We start from the raw sequence: 25,011 nt of genomic DNA, 5'->3' as shown, positions 1-25,011 counted from the left end.
ACTTGGGACCTTGGGCTTGTGAGACAGGCGGCGGAACCACTGAGCTAAATCCCCGGCCCTCTAGGTTTAACTTTTTAAGGAGCTACCAAACTACTTTCCACAGCAGCTGAACCACCTTACATCCTACTAGTCGCATGAGGAGTTTCTGATTTCTCTAAAGCTTTGCCAGTAGTTGTTATTTTCTGTAGCTTTGATGTTTCTGGTGGTATTAGAAGTGGTAAGTTAGGGTTTTTTGGTTTTTTTTAAACTTCATTCTCTATTGCTGGTGTATATAGAAATTTGTTTTTCATATAAACTTTGTATCTGTTGAACTTGTTGAATTCATGTGATAGTTCCAATAGTTTATTTATTGGATATTTTTGCCTATATTTGAATTTGCTGATTTCCAAATGCTTTCATATTCTTCTTTTTTAAAGCAGTTATTATTGTAAGGATACAATATTTTTGAAAATGGCTCGAAGGATATTTACCTAATTTTTTTTTTTTTGGTACCGGGGATTGAACTCGGGACCTTGCGCTTGCGAAGCAGGTGGTGGAACCACTGAGCTAAATCCCCGGCCCTCGAAGGATATTTATTAAGGCTTTAAGTTCTCTAAATTTTTCATTAAATTAGATTGATTTTTCACTTTGGTTCTTTCGTACATATTTCTTGAATAGCGATCCTTGGTAATCTCTCATGTATGAAGGACTAGGATGGTTGGTTTTGGTAGCTGATCTTTGTGGATATTGGAGCAACTTCATGGTTAGCCCTACTTCTCTTTTGTCTCTAGCACCTATCTGCATGCACATTTGGATAGTAAGCCTGGAGTCAGAATTTATGCAGGAAGTAAGGCTCATAAGTGATTCTTCTGTTCTTTGAGCAGTATTTTAATTACCTTTATTTCCTAATCAAGTTTCTTCATTCTGTTTTTGGGGTTTGTCTCCTAGGCTCTAGGGGATTGGTAAAGGGAACTCTTACTTCCTTATAGTAGTCCTTTATTAAATGTTTTGCTTGGGTTGCTCATTCTGCTATGGCTTCTCTGTCAGTTGAGCCTCAGTTTTTCTTATAGGAATTCTCCTACTTCATTCTCTCATGCCAATCCCTTTTTGCTTGTTTAATGGAATTATTTTTTCACATTGTTAAGAGATTTTTTTAATTATGAAAAATTTGGACATATACAGTACATGGATCTCCTTTTCAGTGTAACTAAGACACAAATATAATTGAAACTTCTTATTTTTTCAGGCATCTCAATACTCTATCCTGTGCGTGAGCATTTCTGAGTAGTACAGAGCATTGTTTCCGTTGTGCTTTAGTCTTAGGTGGTAACATACTGCATGCACCTTTTTGGTTGTTTTTCATTCATTATGATTCTTTTGTTTATTTTGTTAGTGTAGCTTTTCTGATGTTTCAGTGGAATTTGAGTAGAGAGCATAAATTATCCTGTGTATTTCTTACTATGCCTTTTTAAAAGGGAAATTTAAACACCTTTTGAATATATTGTCATTATCTGACATGTAAGAGAAAGAATTTGGTGTTACCTCTTCTTGTTTCAACTGGTGATGATAGGTGAATATGACACCTAGCAATGTTACACTAGTAGGCAATTGAGTCTTACTGCTGACCTGCATTTGGTGTTATAAATTCCTTTGGGGACAGAGAAACACTATTCAGTTGTGTTTAGGGTTTAACAGAGGTTGAATAAAGATTTGGGTTATTGCTGGAAGGAATTTTAGTACAAACTGTACTAAAGAACCCTGGCCCAGAAAAGGTGAGTTACTTGTCTGAGGTGAAGGGAAAAACACAAGGTTAGAATAACCTTTTTTGTTCTTTCTACTTTATTGAACCAGAGGTTAGCATCCTCTGTGGTTAATGCTTATGTTGATTTTTGCCTTCCTTTTAAAATGTTTACTATATATGAATACCAAGAAATTTTTACTAAGAATGAACATAAATCCTTGAACTAATACTTTATTTGTCATGTTTTCTTAGGGTCAAAATGGTTTCAATCCCAGAATACTATGAAGGAAAGAATGTTCTCCTGACAGGAGCTACTGGTTTTCTGGGAAAGGTGCTTCTGGAAAAGTTGCTGAGGTCTTGTCCTAAGGTGAAGTCAGTGTATGTTTTGGTGAGGCAGAAAGCTGGACTGACACCCCAGGAGCGAGTGGAAGAAGTTCTTAGTGGCAAGGTAAGTTGAGAATGATCATTTGCAGAGGAGAAAAAAGTGTGTGCTTGTACCAATAATAATGGTAAGCATACAAACTTAATTTTTCAGTATTATAATTAAGTTGCTACAGGATGGAATCAATCAGAAGAAAAAGCTTTTCATGGGTAAAATTTTCTCACAAGTTTTAAATTACCTTTATGGTAGATACTTAAACTATGTTTTCAGGACACTTGAGGCAGGTTGTCTTTAGTAGTTTAAATAGTCTTCAGATAATAATTAGATAGTTTTGAATTACCTGTTGCGCTTTGATAACGCTTGAATTTATAAGGACTGAAATTGTTTTTCATTAACAGTATAAGGAAGTAGAGTGGTCACATTTGAAAGTCAGTATTTGAAAGATGACAGAGGTCATACAGGATGTCATATATTTTTGAGTCTTTAGAAAAATGTTGCTAAGAAAAACTAGAAATGAGCCAGAGTAAAATTATTTCAAAATCATAGTAAGGATGTAAATTCTCTCGAATGAGTTTATGTGACATTCATTGATTCTAAATTTGGATTGGAAAACTCTTAAGCTTGATTTTGGTACACTGCAGGCATCTCTCAAAAAGGAATTTCCATTATAACATTTATTTTTTAATAAGAAGGATACTCACGTAAGTGTCTAAATTTTTATAGGCTTGTTAATAAAAACCCCAAACTGTAGAAAATCTCTCTAGAGCAACCTCAGACTTTTCACTTTGAATGAACTCATAGAGTTCTTTGTATTGAAACTAATTGTCCTGTCACATTACCATATCTTTGATGCTGTGTGGCAAATACTCCTTGTAATGTTGGGTTTTTTTTTGACCCTAGAATTTGAGAGTATTTCTCACAAATTTAGAAATTATCTTTACACTTTTTATTCAAATTAGTCTATATTAGTCTCCCTTAACCATGTAATTTTTTCTTTTGTAATTCTTTGTTGAATCCTTTTTTTCCCTTAAAATCCATAAAAAACTAGGCTGAGGATTTAGCTCAGTGCACCAGCACCTGCCTTTCAAATGCAAGATCCTGAGTTTGATCCCCAGTACCAAAAAAAAAAAAAAAAAAAAAAAACCTATGAAAAACTCAAAGTAGAAATAAAAGGCACAATAAAAGATGGATGGTAGGAAACAGGGAAATAATCTGTTTTGCAAGTATGAAGTGGATTAAGAGAAGTTGAGGGTTGGGCCTGGGGATTTAGCTCAGTGGTGCCACAGCCTGCCTCGAAAGAGCAAGGTCCCGAGTTTGATCCCCCGTACCAAAAAAAAAGAACTTGAGGGTGGTGACCTAAAAAGAATTAAAATGTCTTATGTATATGTACCAACTACCTATACTGAATGTATTACAAATGTATACTTTTAAAAAAACCTAGGAGAAAAGAGTCATCGAGGAGGCTCTATGACCACCAGGCCTTTTCTAAGTAAAAATGCCTGCATGTGAGTTTTGTTGCTTTCTCTGCCCTTTGTTTACCAATCTTGTCATTTTATCTTAAACTATTGATAAGGATGTGTTTTAATACCTGCCTCCCAACATCTCATTCTGCCACTGAGGGATTCAATTTCTTTTCTTTTTGGTACCGGGGATTGAACTTGAGACCTTGCGCTTGTGAGGCAGGCATTGGAACCACTGAGCTAAAACCCTGGCTCTTTTTTTTTTTTTGCTACTGGGGATCGAACTCAGGACCTTGCGCCTGCAAGGCAGGCTTGGTGCCACTGAGCTAAATCCCCAGCCCCAATTTCGCTTATTTTTAAGAAAACATTTATTATGCCTATTTAGTCTTGGGCATTTGACTTGACATAGGGCACTGAATTCAGGGATAAATGAGATGGAGTCTTTGGTTTCTGGAGAATTTTTAGGAGGGAGGAGGGAAGGAAGGAATTGTAGAAGTATTGAGAGGGAACTGGACAACAGCAATTGGTGAAGTCGATGGCTTGGTAGGAATGGAACGCTTGAAATACTCTTGGTGTAGGAATTGAGGGCTTGAGTTGTCTTGGTGTAGGAATGGTGGGCCAGAGTAATCTTGGTTAGGAATAGAAGACCTGAATAATCTTGGTGTAGGAATGAAGGGCCTGAGTTGAAATGTTGGAGTTGAGCATCTCCTCTGGGATCTCTAGGGCAGTGCTTCTAAAATTTCCTTAACAGTAAGTCTAATTTGTAAAGAAAATGAGTATTTTGTACTTAAGGTCTGAAATTTTGATGAACATATGACCATTATAAAAATGTTTTGTCCCCAAATACTTGACTAAAATTGATAACTCCATGTTATGGTTTAGATCTAAAAATGTTCTCCCAAAGTCTCATGTTCAGAGCTCATGGACTTTGAGCAACTGAATGGATCATTAGGTCTCTAACCTCATCAATAGATTAACCCACGAATGAGTTCACGGCTGAATGGGCTATTAAGAAGTGTTTCTGAGTTGGAGGAAATAGTTCACTGGGGGCATGCTTTTGAAGGGACTATCTTTTCTCTGACTGTTCATTGCACTCTCTGCTTCCTGGCTGCTGTGAGATGAGCTGCTTTGCTCCACTGTTCCCTTCCATCATGATGTTTCTGCCTTGGAGCCAGATGACCATGGACTGAATCTTCTGAAACTAAGCCAAAAGTAAACCTTTAAGCTATGTATGTCAGATATTTTGTCCCAGTATCATTGTTTTTTGTACAATACAAAAGTAACTAATACACTTATTACTTGTGCCACCAGTTTCCCCCTGCCATATTCCACCACTTAATCCTGGGGCCACTTTTTCCCCGTGTATACTATTGCTGGTGAATTAATAAAATTGAGTCCTTTTTATGTCAGGTAGCATTGAGTATGTATTTTAAGTCCTAGTATGATTTTGAAACAGTAATAACATAGGCAAAGAATATATACCATAGGGGAACGTTAACTTGTAGCAAGGTTTCTCAACTTCAGTATCAGTGACATTTTGGGCTGACAAGTTCTTTACTGTAAGGGGCTATCCTATGTATTTTCCTGGCCTCTACCCCTAGGTACTAGCAGCATTCACCCTCCCTTTTCCTTGTTGTGACGAGAAAACATGTTTCCAGGTGTTGCCAAATGTCTTTGGAGGCCAAAATATCCATACTTGAGAATTCCTGATGCATGAAAATGTCTCAGGGAAAAGAAACTTCATTGGATGATAGGGACTGAATCAATCATTGATCTTGGGGTGAAGTACATGTGGCTCAGTGGTGCTCTTGCCTAGTATGTGCGGGGCCCTGGATTTGATACCTAGCACCACAAAATACAATACATACAATACTATAGTTGATTATAAAGTAAAGTGTGGAAAAGCAGTAAAGTGTATTCCAAAGGCATCAGTGAACTTAATAAAATAGGAAATAGAGTCCTGGTGAGTGAGAATCACTGGGAAAGATGATCTTGAATGAAGAGATGGTAGCTAGAAAATGAAGTAGCATGATTGTGTATATTCTAGTGGTGGCGGTCATCAACAATCAGGAGAATGAAATATGAATCCAAAGTGTTAAGTACTCTTCTGGTCATTCCTTAGGTTTCTTTTTCTCTGCTTGTACCTTAAATATTGATATTCTTCAGGTTTCTGGCCTAAGTCTTGATCTCTTCTTAATAGGTCCAGTGAGGCAGTCACTCAGCACTCTGTGAGTTAAATGGTTATATTTTAAATTAGGTTTGAAAATAGCTTCATACAGTTTTGGTTTTGCTCATTTTGTTTCTGTCTGGGTGGTCTCTCCTCAGGGCTTCAGTTAATGCTGCTGTGTGTGGTTAGTAAAACCTGTGTTAGTTCTGGCGCTCTCTCCATTGAACTCAAGACCCACGAACCCAATAACTCTACAGTGGTATCTAGATACTTTACACTCAGCACTCACAAGACTTAATTCCTATGTTCAAAACTATTTCTTTCTTTCCAGGGTTTTCAGTCATTGAAGTTATTCACTTAACAGGTGTTTATCAAATCTGTGTCTTTTCTAGGCAATTTGCTTTTTAGGGCCTATGTACTAAGCAAAACAGATGTAGTGCCTTGTTCTCTTGCAGTTTACATTTCCCATCCCTCAAATCTAGTCATTGGCCAACTTCAGTTGATGTTACCTCCTAAATCTTTCTAAAATTTTTTTTTCATTTTATTCTGGAACACTAGTCTTCTACTTTATAATTTCAGGCCCTTCTCTCCCTCACTTTTGTCCCCAGTGCTCGTACACATGCATGCATGTGTTATTTTCCTTCAGATCTCAGCTTAAGTATCATCATTTCCTTGAGAAGTTGGATGTGGTCTTACTAAGGTGGGTTGGCATGTGTCCAGTGCAGTCTCATAGCGCTATATTATTAATCTATTTATAATACTATAAATTGTCCATTTACTTGTCTAGTTTTTAGTACTAGACTGTGTAAACAACTTGAAGGGAAAGTCCATTTTCTTGTTGTCTCACAATATAGAAGGTACTTGGCTAATTTGAAATGCTTAGTAAAATTTTTTTAATTAATAAGACACTAATATTCAAGTAATTAGGAATAGTGGAGGGAGAGAGTGTTAAATATGAAAGTTGTTTAGGAAAGTGAAAGTGGGCATTGTTTGTAATACATAGTCATTCTTCCCAGGTTAAGAATCTTGTTAAAACTTCAAGGATGGGCTGTAATTGGAGTGGAGAATCATAATGTGATGGAGCTGTAGGTAGCATAGGTGTTGTTCTGTTATGTTTGGCATAAAAAACTAAAACTTTATTCATAACTGAATGTGCCTCTGCACTTTAATTATCTCATGATCCAATTGGTTATCCAGGAAAATTTATTCCTTTGGATATAAAAAAATGTTGCAGTTTCAATCTAAATCTTATATTTTTTTTTTCCAAAGTTTGCCTAATTTATAGTCTATATATTTGCTTCCCAACTTTTCTTTTTAAAAATTTGTTCTAAGATTTTAGGTTGAATGTGAATCATAGTACTTTATTCTACTAAAAAGGTATAGAACTAAAATGAAATAAAGTGATAAATTAAGGTCTAGATTTTAGAAATCTGAATGATCCTTTTAAAACATTGTTTTGACACATTGCTTAAGTCTACTCTGAGGAAAAATCTAAATGACCAAAGTGTGTAGAGTTTGTATTCACCTCTGCAAACTCTCACTTTTCTGTCCCATAGGATGTTTTCTCTAATAATAGCAACTTTAGGAATTGTATAGTGTAAGTTGTTAAAAATATCATCTTTGGTGGGGAAAAGGGTTTATAGTGGGTCTTAGAAAATGGAAAAATATCCCAAAATAAACATTTCTCCTCTTTGATAGCTCTTTGACAGATTAAGAGATGAAAATCCAGATTTTAGAGAGAAAATTGTAGCAATCAACAGTGAACTCACCCAGCCTAAACTGGCTCTTAGTGAAGAAGATAAAGAAGTCATCATAGATTCTACCAATATTATATTCCACTGTGCAGCTACAGTACGGTTTAATGAAAATTTAAGGTAGGTTCAAGTATTTGTAATATTTGAACTTTTTAATCAAGTTGTTTTGAAAGTGATTGAAACTGATTGCCATATATTTGTTGACTGTGGCATTCATTCTATAGAATATTAAAAGTATTTATCAGTTTAAAAACACAAGATAACTTTGTATGTTGACTACAAGTGCTTGTCATGAATTTAAACGTGAGAGAAAGGCTAAAAATCAAGAAGAAACCTTGTGTGGTGGGCTCATTCATAATTCCAGCACTTGGGAGGCTGAGGCAGGAGATTGCCTGTTTGAGGCCAGCCTGGACTTAGTTGGTTCAAGGCCAACGTGGAACACAGTGAGACCCTGCATCAACAAACAAAGAAATAAAATAATTGGAGAAGATTAAAAACACTGCTTTGGTAGCAATTAGAAGCAAGCTACATTGGATGTAAGTTTAATTTAGAAAATACTTTGGACTTGAGCATGTTTCTTTCAAGAAAATAAATAACAGTGTAGGGCCAGGGATTTTGTTCAGTGGTTTCGCCGCCTGCCCTGCAAGTGCAAAGACCTGAGTTTGAACCCTGGTACCAAAAAAAAAAAGAAAGAACAGTGTAAGTGTTCATTATTTAAAAAAATATAATGATAATGCATTTAGAATAATGGTTCTTAGTTCAGACCATTCTTTTTGATTGTTTATCCAAAAATACAGGGTTTATGATATTTGTCTAATTTATAGTCTTACAATAGTTAAAACAGTATAGGTTCCTTTTAAGGTTTCAAAACTGTTTGAAGGCCTCCTTTTTAAAATGTTTAAATTGTTATAATTACAAAGGACTGTGGTATTTTTTGCCATATCATCTTATCAAATATAGAAGTATCAACCTAACATTACATAATATGTGAGAGTATGTAATGCCAGATCATTACAGTATGTTTGGTCATTGTAAAGTCCCTTATATTTCTGCAGCAGTGCTTTCATGCATTATGTTATTCCATGCTATTGTTGCCCAGTGTAAAATAACCAAATCCATTTTACACTTAAGAAGCTGAGGCAGCACTGTATTGAAAAGAAAAGAAGCTTGGAAATTGCTGTAGTTCTCCTCTTGACTTATTTATTAACTGATGAGTTCAGGGAAATTATTAACTTCTTTAGGTTTCTTCATCTATAAAATTAAGATAGTATTTCTCAAAAGATTTTTTCTTCCTTTATAAGTTTAAATGATGTGTCAGCTTGCTTATTTACCAAAGAAAATTTGAACATGTAGCAGTTGCTCTATTTCCCTTTTGGTTCTTTCTGTGCAGCCAACAAGTAAAATACTGTGCAGCGATTATGTGTTCATGATTCAGAGGTGATCAAAGAATGTCATAAAACTAGATAATATCTTATTTTCACAAAATGTGTATGTATTATGTCTGTATTTATGTACATGTTTTTCTATATTGGCTAATAATTGTTTTTGGATGATGTACTTACAGGTAGGTTTTTAGTTTTATATAAACTGTATATATTCTACCATGAACACATACTAATCTTCAAATAAAAATGTTTACAAATAAATACCTTTGTAAAAATATTTTCAAAAGCAGTATTTTCAAAGCAACACTTAAATCTTAAAGGATCAGTATTCTCATCAACTAATAAAACTTTTATTTTCCATTAAAAGTTTTTCTTTGCATGTATATGTTTTTGCATATAAATCTAACAGTTCATTTTTATTTTATTTTATTTTATTTTATTTTATTTTATTTTATTTTTTTGGTACTGGGGATCAAACTCGGGACCTTGCGCTTACAAGACAGGTGGCGGAACCACTGAGCTAAATCTCCAGCCCTAACAGTTCATTTTAAACTAATATTTCCAAGATTGTGAATGTAATCCCTAGTTTTTAGTGCTTTATCATTCCCAAAATTCATTTGTATAAAATAGTTAATGTTACAGATATTTTTCTCTGATGGTTCTGGCCTTCATTATTTTCTCAGTAACTAAAAGAGTTCACAAAGCTCTATTAAGCTTAGCATGTTTTCAAGACAAAAAAGTATATAGATAATGGCTAATTGTTACAGTCTTCATTGACTTAAAGGGAGAAATTAGATAGTTTTAAAGGGAAATTTGATTGGTTAACAGGCAGTATTAATGAGGGTGAATCTCATCAAAATAATATTTACAAAGAGGGTGTTCTCTCTTTTTCAGTTACCCTTGGGATAAGGGAGGCTACCATAAATAAAAAGGACATCTTTTCATCATTGTTCTATATTCTTATACTAGAGATACTGTAGTAAAGAGGATTGATACTGTATTTTTCTCTTCTTGTTAAGGCATGTATATTATGTATTCACTGACGAAGCCATAGTCATTGCATCAAAATTATTTCTGTGCAGTAATTTTAATAGATGTTGACATCTAAATGGTGATAGGACTTTAGATTTGAGCCAGATATTCTAAAATACTAGAGGTGGCACTATAAGTAGCCTCTTAAAAAAATAATTATTCCTTATAACCATTTGTTAAATTAATTCAGAAATATAAAATTGCACAAAGCTTTTAGTGCCCAGGAAGAAGGATACATTATGCTTGGTATCTTGGGGAGAAACCAAGATACAGTTGTACGTAGACTCTATTCACCAAGTCCATATAGTCTATTAGAGGAGATAGGAAAGGCTTAAATAACTATCATAGAGAAAACAATGTGGTGTAGTCATACATCAAGTGCTATGAGAATTGAAAGGATATAGTTTTAGATAAGGTCCCTAAATCTTGAGATGGGAAAAAAATTGATAGGAAGATTAGGAATTGTAAATACTGAGAAGGTGAGGGGAGAAGTGGTATTAAGAATAATACAGGAAGTAGTTGACTATGGGGTCTGCTATTCCTTAGGTAGGACAGGTTCAATAGAGAAGTATCAAGAAGCTGGAGACCATTATGATGACAAAGCCTTTGTGTGTGTGTGGGTAGGGGGGGAAGTGTTACTGGGCTTAATACAAGGCCTTTTGCATGCTAGACAAGAGCTCTCTTTACTACCAAGTCCTTTTTATAATTACTTTGAAGCAGAATCTTGCTAAGTTGTCCACATTTCCATCAAACATTATTAATTGTTGGGCCGGGGATTTATCTCAGTGGTTTCGCTGCCTGCTGCACGAGCGCAAGTTTCCAAGTTCGATCCCCAGTACCAAAAAAAAATTATTAATTGTTCTGGGAGTTTGTGGTGTATGCCTGTAATCCCAGCACTTTTCAAGGCTGAGGCAAGAAGATCTCCATAAGTTCGAAGGCAGCCTGGGCTACATAGTGAGTAGTAATAGTTCAAGGCCATATGTAGTTCAAGGCCAGCCTGAAGTACATGTCGAGACCCTGTCTTAAAAAAAAAAAAAAGAAAAGCAAGTAAGTAAGCAAGCTGGGATGACATGCATTGTGTGCCACTGTGCGTAGTTCAAAAAATAAACAAAAAACAACAGTCTTAAAGGGAGAGATGGATGGACAGAAGGTATGGTTTGGAGAAAACTCATGAGGTTTCAAAAGTGGAGCAATTCTGAGTGATAAGTCCTAGGGTTTAAATATGGAAGTACATTTTCTAAAACAAATAGAAATAAAGATTGACGATTAGAAAAGACCAAGAAGCTAAGACATTGTAAAACTTCAGAATGTATTATTTATCTTAAAAGTTATAGAAAAATGTGTTTAAAAATACATATTTCTGGACTGCAATTGCTAAATTCTGACCCTCTGGTTGTAAAATAACACCCTAGAATTCTTATTTTTATCAAAGAATATTAGATGTGATTTAGTTCCTGTTGGACATGTATTGTACTTATAGAACCACTGTTCGCACAGTCAGCTTTGGAGACATCTTTAAAATTACAGATATCTTAAGTCCTCCATTCTATGATTGATTCCTTGGTTGCCAAATGTGTGTTTGTATTAAAGTAAAAAAAAAATGGCCATTATAATAGTGATACAGGCTCACCTAGGCATTGTTTTCTCAGGGGTGAGATGAGGTGAAAAGAGACTTGTATCAAAATGGTCCAGATAACTTATTTAAAATGCATTTGCACAAGCTTCATTTCAGACATTAAAAGTATCTGAGGTTTAAGAGTCTGTATCTTTAATAAAATCCCAGTTGTATGTTATGCCAGGTATGGGAATGCTGGTCAAAGGTCTTTAGAAGTGTTATCTAGATTTTGAAGAACCCTACATGTTTTCTAAGACAAGTAAACAAGAAAATTTATTGGCAGTTCAAGTTGAACTTTCTCTTTTTTTCTTTTTGAAGTGGTTTCTCTGTCTATATATAATGAAAAACCATAATTGCAAAGATTTGCTTATTTTCCACCCCTCTCCCAAAAGCCTGTCTTTAGCATTTATGGCTCCATTAGAGCTAAAACATAATGAAACATTCTTGTTTAGTACTATGTCAGGTCAAACGTGTCAGGGTCTCAGCCTGAAGTTTAGCAAAACAGAAATTGGGTTGGGGTATAATAGCCTGGCAGAGAGATACCTAGAGTTAACTTAGGGTGGCACAAAATAGCTTCAAGTTGAGCTCTTCAAATAGGGCGGAGGGAGGCAAGACACTGGAGTGTGTGCCTGTCAAATTATTCCTTTCAGTGACCCAGAAAAGCTGAAACCACCCTCAGAAGCAAGTAACAGAATATCCAAAACATTACTCGCTCTGCACCCATTGTTTTGCAAATGCAAAAGAAAGCAGCACATTCCCTAATAGTCCAGTGGATAGTACCCTCTCTGTGAAATGACTTTCTGGCTAGATTTCTATTTGAATAGATTTGTTTGCCCTCAGTTGAGATAAGGAAAAAAATCCGTGATTAAAAGATTCCACTCCAATTTCATTGAAGTTTTTTGTTTTTTCATAAGCTCTCACACATTACTAAATTATAAGAAAAAATAAGGCATAGGTGTCCCCCTTCCCCCTTTATGAGTTTTTCCTTGTTTCTGGTGACCCAGAACTTCTTGTCCTGTCCCCAGAAACTTGTAACAAAATACTCTCTATATACCTGTCCCCAAACAGTAGTTTCCTCCTTCCTGTTTTGCAAACAAGATAGATATCAAAGCACTGCTTTAGTCAAGCGGACTGAAGTATACAAATGACAATAGACTTGCCATTTTCCTTCTAAATACCACAATTATTTTACAAAGTGCACAAAACTATGTTTATTTTTTTTAAAAATTCTTTTTGAATGTTTAACATTTTTATAAACATGGACTTTCTAATTTTACTTTTAAAATTTAATATAGAAACAATTTCCTTATTTCTAATTTTTATGACTAATTTTAGTGATTTGATGACATTCTGTCATTGATACAGTGTATCATTTCATATAATAAATTTAAAGAATTTTAATTTTTTTTTTGTTCTAAGAAGTAGAGAGAACAATTTTTTTCCCTGAAAATTAGGTTACCCAGATTAATAAATATGTCATTTCTATAACTCCTGGTTCTTTGTCCTAATTTCTTTTTGATCAGTTGTGTCAATTTTTAATGTTGTTCAACACTGTAAGTACTATGCCAGCTTTATCACTGGTATTATCTCACTCCCCCTTTAGTTTTTAATTGACAAAAATTGTATATATCATGTACAACATACTTTGAAGTATGTACACATTGTGGAATGACTAAATTGAGCTAATAATACATTACCTCACATACCAGTTTTGGGGAGATGAGAACACCTAAAATCTACTCTCAGTGACTTTGAAGAATACATTGTTATTTATTGATTATCATCCTGATGTTGTATAGTAGAGCTTTTCAGCAAACATTTTTTAAAAAGCTGTAAGCAAAATTCAGTAGAAAACAAAAACTACCCAGCGTTTATTACCTTAATATTTATTGGCTGCCTATTGTGAGACTATGTTAGGAACAATACAAAAGGCTTGCAAGCTATTTGTTTCATTTCATTTTATAAACTATAGTAGGTAGATTCCATTGTTGTTCCCATTTACAGGTGAAGAAATCTTGACAGGAGAAGCCTGAGTGCTTGAGTAACTTTTCATTTTAGCTGATAGGTGGGGCAAGCCAAGATTTGAGCCCAGTCTGATTCTAGTGCTTTGTTCTCAATCCTGCTTCGTGTGATAATATGTGCTTTTTGTATTCATACAGATTTTCTGTGTTCTTATGGTCTTCATATGAAGGATCCTATTAAAGACTATATTCTTTAATTGTGATAAAACGCTGTACTTGCTTTATTGAACTGTTTGATTCAAAATGACTATTTGGACTCTGTCGGCTTTATTTATTTATTTTTTTTGGTCTTTTTTTTACTTTTCTTTTTTGGTTCCGGGAATCGAACCCAGGGCCTCGCACATGCTCGGCAGGCACTGTGCCACTGAGCTAAATCCCCAACCCTCTATCGGGATTGAACTCAGAACCCTGTGCTTGTGAGGCAGGTGGCAGAACCACTGAGCTAAATCCCTGGCCCTATACTTTCGCTTTTGTGGAATTATTTACTTCACTGAAATTCTAAGAAGGGAAATATATAGATCATTTTGGAATCCTGCATATACCTTATAACAAAGTTTTATCATAATATTCCTTTGCGTTTTTAAGGTACTCTTTTAAAAGTATTTGTGCTATTATTACAGTGAGGGAAAAAATACACATTCTTTTTTGATAATATAATAATGTTTCTGAACTTTCTTTGAATTATATATTAATATAATTTAACATTCCTGAGTTTTATTTGGCAATTTTACTTTTACAGATAACTGTACCTTAGCATTTTAAAATTACTCAGCCATTTGAGTTTTTTTCTACTTGTCCATATCATGAAAGATAAAACTTTTAGAAACCAAGATGCAGAAGACATTTAGGATGAGTTCACAGTGTATACAGAGAAGCTAAAGACTGAAATTATCTGAATATATTTTTGGCAATTAATTTTTAATGTGTACATTTACTTTTCAACCCTACAATGAAGTTTATTTTATAATCACAAAATTTCTTTTAAAACCTAGAGGTAGAATGAAGGTACTTCGTACTGAAATAAAATATATAAAAAATCAGACCTAAAGGATGAGTTGTAAAGAATAAAAAATCTGTTTGTGTCTATGTACCTCCCTAATGAAAGTAAGATTTTCTAAACAGATAATATAAGTAACATAGATTTCCAATATTTCATTGTCACTTTTCTTTTACAGAGACGCTGTTCAGTTAAATGTGATTGCTACACGACAGCTTATTCTCCTTGCACAACAAATGAAGAATCTGGAAGTGTTCATGCATGTCTCAACAGCATATGCCTACTGCAATCGAAAGCATATTGATGAAATAGTCTATCCACCCCCTGTAGATCCCAAGAAGCTGATTGATTCTTTAGAGTATGTTTGTTTGAAATTCATATACATTGCTTTAATTCCAAAGTTTTATTTTTTTCTTTTTCCCTTTCTCCTTCATACACTTGCACATACACACATGTATACATTTATTTCTTCCTTTATTCAACAAATAATTGCATATCTGCCATATTATTTTTTATTATATAGATTTATGTCTGAGTGAAGTCTGTGGAACTTTCATACTTATTCATGTATGATGGTTAAAGAAAAGCCTCTGAACAGTTCATGCATCATACTAGGGGTTCTGTTTTTCAGGAATCAGTCCTAGCAAACAAAAAGTACCTCTGGAGATAAGTGATGGGCTGTTTAATAGCAAGGTTCCAATTAACTAAAAGCTACAAACATCTTCCCTTCTTTCCCCCTCCATAGAGTGGAGTATATCAGTGATGGCGAACCTTTTAGATCTTTCAATGATAGCAAATAGCCAGCTGCGGTATGCATGGCATAGGTTCACCACCACTGGAGCGCATCTATAGAAGAGTCTTTAATTATTAGGGAATCAGAGATTTGTTTTTGTTTTTTGGTTTTTTTTTTTTGGTACTGGGGATCGAACTCGGCACCTTGCACTTGACGAAGCAGGCGGCGGGACCACTGAGCTACATCCCCAGCCCCTCCCTAGGATTTTGCTTACCATCTTTCTGAGGACTGGGATCCTGTCAGTAATTATTACGTGAATATTTTTAAGTACATGATGGATGTGTATTAAGTGAAATATGCATATACCATGGCCCAATTCTTACTTGCTTCAGCTTATCCGTTCTTATCAAGTGAAATAAACAAGATCAGAGTCTATATATATATATATATATATATATATATATATATATATATATATATATACACTTCATTTTTCTAACTAGTCGTAGTCAAAAGTGTTCACTATTTCTGGGAAAAGTTGATTATTGAAGTTAATGAAACACACTATTTTTTCTCTTGTTATTGGTATATACGAACATCTAAGGGACTAAGAAAGAGCTTGTAACCTAATTATTTATCACCTTTCCTTGCTAACGGGTAGTTTTATGGTAACTCCTGGATTTCCTCTGTAAACTCAGATCATAAGGTTTACTGGCTAAAATCTGCTCTAGTTCTGTAGGGTTGCTGTTTTCTCTTCTTCTCTTTTATTAATTATCCCTGTTTTCAGGTTTTGTTTGTTTTGTTTTGAGACAAGGTCCTGTTTTGTAGTCCAGACTGCCATTGAACTCACTGTGTAGTCCAGGCTGGCCTGTCCTGCTGTGATCCTCATGCCTCCGCCTTCTGAGTGCTAGGATTACAGGCCTCTGCCACCAGGCTCAGCAAACTCCCAGTTTTCAAAACTCATCTCCCTTGTGGAATTTTTCCTAAGTTGGATAGCAGTCTCCCTTCATTTTATATAATGTTCTTTTCCTTCCACCTATAAAAAGTACTTCTGCATACAGAAGAAAATTTGTCTCGATCATCTCCATGTTATGCTTCCCTATCAGTTAGTGTGTATATCATTAGAGTATGCCAGTAATGAGTTCACTTTTATGCTCAGCATAGACAAAAGGAAAAAAAATCTACAAGCAAGTATAGAACATACAAGAATCAGAAATTTAGACCAGGAAACACTATAGACATAACTAGTCTGTCACATTACTTTTGCAGATGATCTGAGTAGACCATTTTTTTCAGAGATACTGAGAGAATTAGAGGAATTTTGTGACCTCAAAGTAGGTTAATTGAATTTTCATAGCATGTTTCAATACATTGTCTTTTTCGTTGTTTATTCTAGTACTTATTAATATTATTTGTGAGGACATACAGTTTTAGTGCTTCTTAAGTTTAAATCTTAAGTATTTAGATTATTAGACCATTTATATTCTTAATGTATGTGAATTGCAAATATATAATTAACATGTTACTCTGTTAGGTGCTTCTGTACAGATCTATACATAATTCCTAATGTGAAATATTTGAGGCCAGCTATAGTTTAGAACTTACTTGGGCCTTAGAAACTACAATTTATGTGTTGTGTAATATAAAGCAATTTCACTTTGGTCTGGGGTAGCATTCTTGATCAAACACATGAAGTATGTGACAATTTAAGCTAAATGATATTTTTATTTATCTTCTTAGGGTTTTTTGGTTTTAAAAAATTTTTTATTTGTGCTTATTAGTTTACAAAATACTGTGTTTCAATGTGCTATTTTCATGTGTGCATATAACATTTGATTATATCCATTCCCCCGTAGTCCTCTTTTTCTCCCTCATCGTTATTCCCTTTCTCCTGTCTAGTAATAATTTCCTTTCCACATTCAGGTCATCTTTTTTTTTAAGATTCCACATATTAGGGAAAATGTGAGACATATCTTTTTGAGTATGTTATTTATAAGCTAAATGATATTTGTAAAAGACTGTAAATAATTTTACATCAGTTTTTGTAATCTTCCATATAGTTTATGAGAGAACTCTTGACTGTCAGACCTTTTTGGATGTAGAAGTTGCAGTTAAGAGATTATGGACCTGTAGTTGATGTTTAATTATATTAAGACTTTTTTTCGTAAAAGTTATTGTCTAATAATTTGAGTCAAAGAAACATATGCCTGTTTTTTGGTTTTTATTTTGACTTTTTAGAAAGCCACTTTTAATTGAAAAATAAAGTCATTCATTTCAAATAAGACTGTAACAAGAACAAACAGATATGTTTGAATGTTCAAAGTTCACCTTAATAGGTTTTTTTTATTCTATAGTAAAATACCTGGAAATATTTTTATATGCAGTTTCTTTGTTTACAGATGGATGGATGATGGCCTAGTAAATGATATCACACCAAAATTAATAGGAGACAGACCTAATACATACATATACACAAAAGCTTTGGCAGAATATGTTGTACAGCAAGAAGGAGCAAAGCTAAATGTGGCGATTATAAGGCCGTCAATTGTTGGTGCCAGTTGGAAAGAACCTTTTCCTGTAAGTTGTTAGAAATTTTATGAATAATTGGAATTGAGGATTTTAAGCCATAACTACATAAAAAGACTTAGCAGTTTTGATTTGAGAGTAGGTACTGTTTGCCAAATGTGGCTAACAGTGGCAAAGCTGTTGCTGTTCATAGGAAGAAATAGTATTATTGATACTTTTATTTCTAATGTGATGGTGTGTATGTAGAAATGTAGATCAACATTTTAAAAATCCTTATCAAAAGTTATGTCTAAAGCTGTAGTATTGAGTAGGAAGACCATGATTTCATTTGCTTTTTTATTACCAAAAAGAGGCCCTTCAAGAGGTAGATTTCACAAAGTAAGCAAGGTGCAAGAGATTTCTGTGATAACTTGCTGTTACATTATTTGTAAATCCCTAGAATAAAACAAACCACATATATAAACTAAAAGGTAAATTGATTTAGGAACAACCTTAGATCTGTGTAGTGGTAGTGATAACATCTCTTATTGCTTGGATAATTACTCTATTTTCCTGTTTTACTCAGTAAATTTACCTCTAGTCAGGTCGCTACATTAGTAAATAGTATAAAATCGAACTTGAACAGAATGGGCTTAAGTTAGTACAATTAAGTATACACTCCTTTTTATAAAATACCCTTTGTAGAGAAATAATGGAAAAATAACCCCTTGGAAATATTTTACTTAGTCATTTACTATCCCAGAGGAAGGTGACTTCTGTTTGGGCTGGGACAATATTCTGGACTGAGTGTAGACTTTTTAGTTTTTGAAAGAAAATTATGAAGTATATATTTGGAGTTGTAGATTTCGGATAATCTCTAGATCATGTTTCTAAGCTCCCTTCATTCTCCTTTTAATTTTTGGCATTAGGGATGGATTGATAACTTCAATGGACCAAGTGGTCTCTTTATTGCGGTAAGTAAGCTTTTTGATTTACTTAATATTCTCTATTTTTCTGTTTTCTTTTTCTTTTTAAATTAAATATATATACACACACACACACACTTTGGCTTATATATCTTAAAGTGTTGTTTTTAATTTCAACAAAGGCAGGGAAAGGAATTCTTCGAACAATGCGTGCCTCCAACAACGCCCTTGCAGATCTCGTTCCTGTAGATGTAGTTGTCAACACAAGTCTTGCGGCAGCCTGGTATTCTGGAGTTAATAGGTATATGAGATGATGATGTTGCTTATTAAATATGTAATAACCGAGAAGGGAAAATTGAGCTACTAGTGTTAATTAATTCCTTAGTGCTGATACTGCCATACCAATATTTAGTCAATATCACTATCAACTGCAGAAGTTGCTATATTGCAGGCAAAAAACGCATGGGCCAGTAGACCATCAGTAGTAGTGAAAAATTAATGTTAATTCTCACGTACATTTTACAGAATATGTAAGTTCATTAGTAATTAAAAGTAAGGGAGAAAAGCCTTCCCCAAAGATGATATTTTAATCCCAACTAAAATCTGGTTTAAGTTTGACAAGGAGTTGAAATTCAGAGAATGGTTTATATATCTCAAACCTGGCCCTCTAGAGCAGCTTTCATCAATGCAGGAACATCCCTTGAAAAGACAATAGTAGCATTTACAGGAAACACCTAAACTTTAACTTTCCTATTAACTTAATTTTTCAAAGTTAATAAACTGCTCTTATTTTTGAAGTAAGTATTTTATATCCTTTTAAAAGGAGGAATATGATTATATGAATATGTTGTTTTGACAAAAAGGAACTTAATCCACATTTTGTTTTTCAACTTGAGCCTGTGAAAATAAGACAGAGCTAAGATTGATTGTTACTGTTTTCTTTACTTTTATAAACAAGACAGTCCTACTAATACAAGGGAAAAAAATGTGAAAAGAAAATTTGTATTTATTTATAATTTTGGAGGGTAGAGGAGGGATATAGTGTAGTTCAAAGTAGCAAACATGAATACACACAATGAGTATAGAAAAGGTACCCATTATCCTGAGATCTTCATACTTTAGTATTGTGAAGGTTTAAATTGAATAAATTTGGTCTCTTTCTGTTTCATTGCTTTCATCTTTGTCTTTACAGACCAAGAAACATCATGGTGTATAATTGTACAACAGGCAGCACTAATCCTTTCCACTGGGGTGAAGTTGGTATGATTTTATCTGTGTTTCTGAATGCTAGAATATATCTAAAGAATTTTAAATGTCCATTGAGTTTTTAATACTAGAGTATCCATGAGGCATTAAAGCCCTGAGTTATCAGTTTATTCTTATTTTACTTACCATATTAGAATAATGGTGACCAGTGCTGCCTTGTGGTCCAGATTCAGTAGTGTTTCCAAAATGTCAAAATGCCCTACTGAATATTCCTATTAACTCCACCTGTGACTGAGCCTGGTTCTTTTTCTCTTGCCATCTGCAGCCCTCATAGCTAAGCTGTGGCATGGGAACAGTGCTTTTTTTCTTCTGCATGAGAACCCCCAGTCCTGATGTTGCCAATTCAAAGGCAGTATCACTTCCACTTACCACAGTTGATTTTAGATCAAGTTGTTTTTAGAGTAATAAATGAAGGAGTTAGGATACATTTTGGCAGAATGTTTTCCACTGAGCTTTCTTAATCTTATTTAAATTCACACCACAGCAGCTAGTATGTTGTATGTTACTAGTTTTAAAATAGGAATAGTGTAACTTGAAGCTTATTGAAACTTTTTAAAATTGTTGGTTAATGATTTCATGTTTAAAGTAAATTTATGGCATTGCTTTAGTAATAGGTTTTCTGATTGAATAATTTTTGTTACACCTGCAGAACAATTTTGATTTTAAAGTAAATCTTCCATGACATTTGTTTTAGGGTTTTTCTATGGCATTTTTACTTAAATTTAAAGATTAAACATTAAAGCATATAAAAGTAAATAAAATCTAGAGTGATTTTTATAATTATTTTAGTTTTATTTCAATAATATTGAGACTTTAAAATGAGTGAAGATTTTTTAGTCTTCTGTTGCATTAAAATTTAGTGACAAACTAACTTGAGCATAATTTTTTAGTGACCATCTCAATATATATTTCCATTAAAGTATTGACATACTTTATAACCAAGTTTGTGTTGACAGTGAAAAACCTAAATAAATTACAGCAGAGATTACTTTTGGGTTGTTTTAAGCTTGTTTGATGTATGTTAATTTGATCAACTTAATCATAAGCAAAGGATGATTATTTTCCTTTTCTTTTGTAAGTAAGTACAGTAATAAGAATCTGGAAAGAGGAACAGAAAGAAAGAAGCTATTGTGAGAGGTGAAATTTAGAAAGTGACATGCATTGTAAACTGACATGGGTAAAGCATTACAAAGATTTTGAGTGAATTTTAGTAAAAATTCATTCATCTAATTAAAATTCATAAATAGTGACAGTTTTTAAACTACTTGAGTTCAGCTGTCTGATCCCCATATTCTCTTAGCTACTATAGAGACTAGAAAAGTTTGTTTTTTTAAATGAACGATATCTGACATCTTTGGTAAAATATTTTGTATTGTAAAAACAATTTTTCTTTTCAAAACTTCATTACATGGTTATTATCAAAGCTGTTACACAACTTTTCTTCCTCAGAATACCATGTAATTTCCACTTTCAAGAGGAATCCTCTCGAACAGGCCTTCAGACGGCCCAATGTAAATCTAACCTCCAATCACCTTTTATATCATTACTGGATTGCTGTAAGCCATAAGGCCCCAGCATTCCTGTATGATACCTACCTCAGGATGACTGGAAGAAGCCCAAGGTAATGATGACTAGCTCTGTCTTATCTGTTCCTCTGACAACCCATGATTACACTAAAATGCCTATTAACTCTGTATCTGTTTATGCTTACGATAAGGCTTAATGGGCTTTTGTGAATGAGAAGACACTCGAATTTAAGACTTTTGTCAGGAAAGAAAGGTAGTGTTGTAAGTCACTCTAATATGTTCTAAAGTTTGGATGATAAATTATTGTCATGTTGAATTCTAGATCTAATTTTAGGTACTTTTCTGAATAATAATGTTCAAAATGCTTTGATGCTTTTCCTACAGCGTGTTATTCAACTCATTTCTTGAGGATGAATCCTTATAACCAAGTACTCAGGCACCCCAGTCTTAAGTTCTGTTCCAACAGCCTGTTATTACATTATTGGAGGGGTGTCAGACATACAGTACCTGCACTGTTGTTCGATCTTGCTCTCAGGTTGACAGGTCAGAAGCCGCGGTAAGGAGAATAGCAGTAAATACACTATGTATTGGTAAGGTGGTGGAAGCTTGTTGGAGAGACAAAAAGTCAGCATGAGCTTTACCTTTAGAATTACTAATCTGATCAATCACAATCACAATCAAGATGCTAGGACATTTCTTAGAAATTTGAGATTTTAGGGTGACTATGGATCTCATCTTACTGGGCCATTGACTCACCAAAATCACATAATGTAGGAAATGTCCTACATCCAGGATTGTCATTGTTATTATAAGCTGAAATTGAGCCCTTTTCTTTTTCCCCCTAAAAACCTAGGGGTGAGTTTTTACATGGGGTTAAGGATAAAATATTTTGCTTTAGGTGGATGATGCAGTTTTATATGAAAAGTAAAGGAGAGTTCTAGAAAATTACTTGAAATATCTGCCGATTCAGCTTATGATATGGTAATTATAGTTTTTGACTAATTTTCCAGGTTGAGGATGGCATAGTTTAAAAACAACAAATGACTTTGTATTTTATTATAGTCATAGTAGCCTTTCTTTCTCTTTCTTTCTCTCTCTCTCTCTTTCTTTCTTTTCATTGAAAGCCTACAAAAAGCTCTCCTGTCTTTGCCACACAGTTACAGTGAAATGTACTATAAAAATACTTATTTAACTACATTGGTATTACAGTGGAGCCTTTGATTGGCGAGTTCAGGATTTGAGTATTTATGTAGATAAAGAAGATGCTAATTTCAGAACTTCCATCAACTGCTCAAAGATAAAAGTGAGGTATCTGCCAGTGATAGTGTATCAGAATCTGAGTTAATTTTATGTATTTCCTGTGAATTTGCTTGCCATGTTCCTAACCTTTATTTTAATTATCGAAATATGTGAGAGGTGTGGAATTAAACAACTTTAAAGAAAATGTTTTCAAGTTTTTCTAGAATGATCTGTAAAATGGAATGTTTACCATTGGCAGCATTTGTTCATGGCCAAAAAGCAGGTGAAAATAATGATGTTTTCTGTACATTAATGATGTTACATTTTAGGGCAGAAAAATCAAAACTGGTACCAAAAAAGTAAAAGGTTAAATATATCACATTGTCTTATACATAGAAAGGGGGCTCAGTAAACTTAAAAAAAAAGACTAGCCATATTTACTGAGTGGTTCAGAGTACTTATTGCTGCATAATATATCATCTTAAACTTGGTGGCTTAAAACAGCCCTAGTCACTTTATTATTATCTTTCAATATATTATTTCTCTCAGGATCAGGAATTTGAGAAGAAATCAGCTGGGCAGTCTTAGCTTGGGGGCTTTCATGTTGTTGCCAGATGAAGCTGAAAGAGCTAAATGATGATGTGGACACCCTGAAGTGACTAAGGGCCAGGAGTCAGTGATGCTTCATACAGTGTATAACTTCATATTTGTTCTTTGCAAGGCTAAGTGGTAGCATTAAGGAAATTAAACTTACTTGTACAAGGCAGCCAGAGGCTTTATGGAGCAGGTATTTCAGCCAGAAAAGTAGAAGCTACATTGCCTTTCCTGACCTGTCTGAGGAAGTCGTGCGTTATCACTTTTGCCTCATTCACTTAATCACATATCCTCTTAGATTCAAGGGAAGGGAATATAGAAAATGGTCAGGATCATGCTATAAACAGACAAGTGAGACAAAAGGTATATTGCAGTCATTTTTGGAAAGTGCAATCTCTTACAGTCAACCTTCTGGTCAAAACAATTCAAATTCCTCCACATGGAAAGTACAGCTACTTCTTTCTCCCAAGATTCCAGTGGAATAAATCTGATTCAGTTGCAGATTAGGCTATTTTGGAATGATATTACAAATGTAGCTCCCCAAGTATATTTCCTTAAGTATTAGTCTTAAACCTGTGAATTAAAGCAAGTTACCGTCTCTCCATACATGCAGTATGTGATAATGAGAGAAGTGTAATGGCTTCAGTGTTTAAAAGAGAAAACGTGGGAGATGTCTTAGTTACTTTTCTCTCATTGCTGAGACAAAATACTACACACCCAAAGAAGGAAAGGTTTATTTAGCTCACAGTTTGTAGAGGTTTCAGTTCATAATCGGCTGGCTCCAAGGCAGGGTGGCACATGGCAGAGGAGCAACAGTTCATGGTGGTAGAAGACAGCAAAAGGGACAAGGGAGAAGACAAGCCTCTTTCTGTCCCTTATATTGTATCCAGACTACCAGGATTAGGACAGTGCCAAACCAATCAGTATACTGATTTAGTAATCACACACTCTAGATTCAGCCACCTCTGAAAAGCCCCAGCTGAGACTCCATGAGGCTTTGGGGGGACATCTAGACCAAAACCATGACAGGAGACACCCATAAGCACTGATTCATAGCAGTTCTGAGTTCCAGTCAGATATGTGTTGATTTCTTGATTAGGACCCAGGCCTAACCTCTGGAACGTTGTAGAAGCTACTGATTCTGGTCTCTTGAGTCATCCTTTTTCCATAAAAAATGGTGTGCATGGGCTGGGGGATTTAGCTCAGTGGTTTTGCCAACTGCTGCAAGTGCAAGGACCCAAGTTCAATCCCTGGTACCAAAAAAAAAAAAGTGTACGTATAAAACGAATTAGCCTATTTATTCTGCTTCTTGTTTCTAGAAAATTAGGAGTCCAGGGCAGTTTCACCAAACTTTTCTTCTAAGAGGCCATGTAGTAAATACTTCTTAGTTTTTGTGGGTCATTTGGGTTCTTTTGCTGCCACTCAACTTTACTGTTAAAGAATGAAAGCAAACTTCGCGGTGGTGCATGCTGTAATCCTAGCTACTCACCTATAATCCCAGCTACTTGGGAGGTTGAGGCAGGAGGATCTCAAATGAGGGAACTTAGTAAGACCCTGTCAAAAAAAAAAAAGGGTAACATGACTGTTCCAGTAAAAGTTTATTTACAAAAATAGGTGGTGAGCTGGATTTGGTAGGTAGGCCTTGGTTTGCTGATCCTTGATAGAGAACTGTTTTCATTTTGTATTTTT

At 34.5% G+C, this 25,011-nt stretch overlaps 1 protein-coding gene across 3 annotated transcripts in view; it reads left to right on the top strand.

Annotated features, from left to right (window-relative positions):
- The window catches only part of Far1 (fatty acyl-CoA reductase 1), a 62,311-nt gene that overhangs the window by 25,416 nt on the left and 11,884 nt on the right, over window positions 1-25,011 (top strand). For 2 of the 3 annotated variants that reach the window (XM_021263833.2, XM_004851461.4), the window contains exons 2-9: window positions 1,973-2,168; window positions 7,428-7,603; window positions 14,712-14,891; window positions 17,666-17,843; window positions 18,701-18,745; window positions 18,880-18,998; window positions 19,890-19,957; window positions 21,413-21,584. In XM_021263833.2, the coding sequence (XP_021119492.1) occupies window positions 1,980-2,168; window positions 7,428-7,603; window positions 14,712-14,891; window positions 17,666-17,843; window positions 18,701-18,745; window positions 18,880-18,998; window positions 19,890-19,957; window positions 21,413-21,584 (1,127 nt within the window). In that variant the 5' untranslated portion in view covers window positions 1,973-1,979. Of the gene's footprint in view, window positions 1-1,972; window positions 2,169-7,427; window positions 7,604-14,711; window positions 14,892-17,665; window positions 17,844-18,700; window positions 18,746-18,879; window positions 18,999-19,889; window positions 19,958-21,412; window positions 21,585-21,873; window positions 22,046-25,011 lie in introns of all 3 variants that reach the window. The other variant, XM_004851462.4, reaches the window with a different exon arrangement.

Source organism: Heterocephalus glaber, unplaced genomic scaffold (genome assembly GCF_053883595.1).
Source record: "Heterocephalus glaber isolate CG9 unplaced genomic scaffold, H.glaber_assembly_v1.0 deba00001428, whole genome shotgun sequence".
Lineage (NCBI taxonomy): Eukaryota > Metazoa > Chordata > Mammalia > Rodentia > Bathyergidae > Heterocephalus > Heterocephalus glaber.
This window is presented reverse-complemented; position numbering and strand designations above follow the sequence as displayed.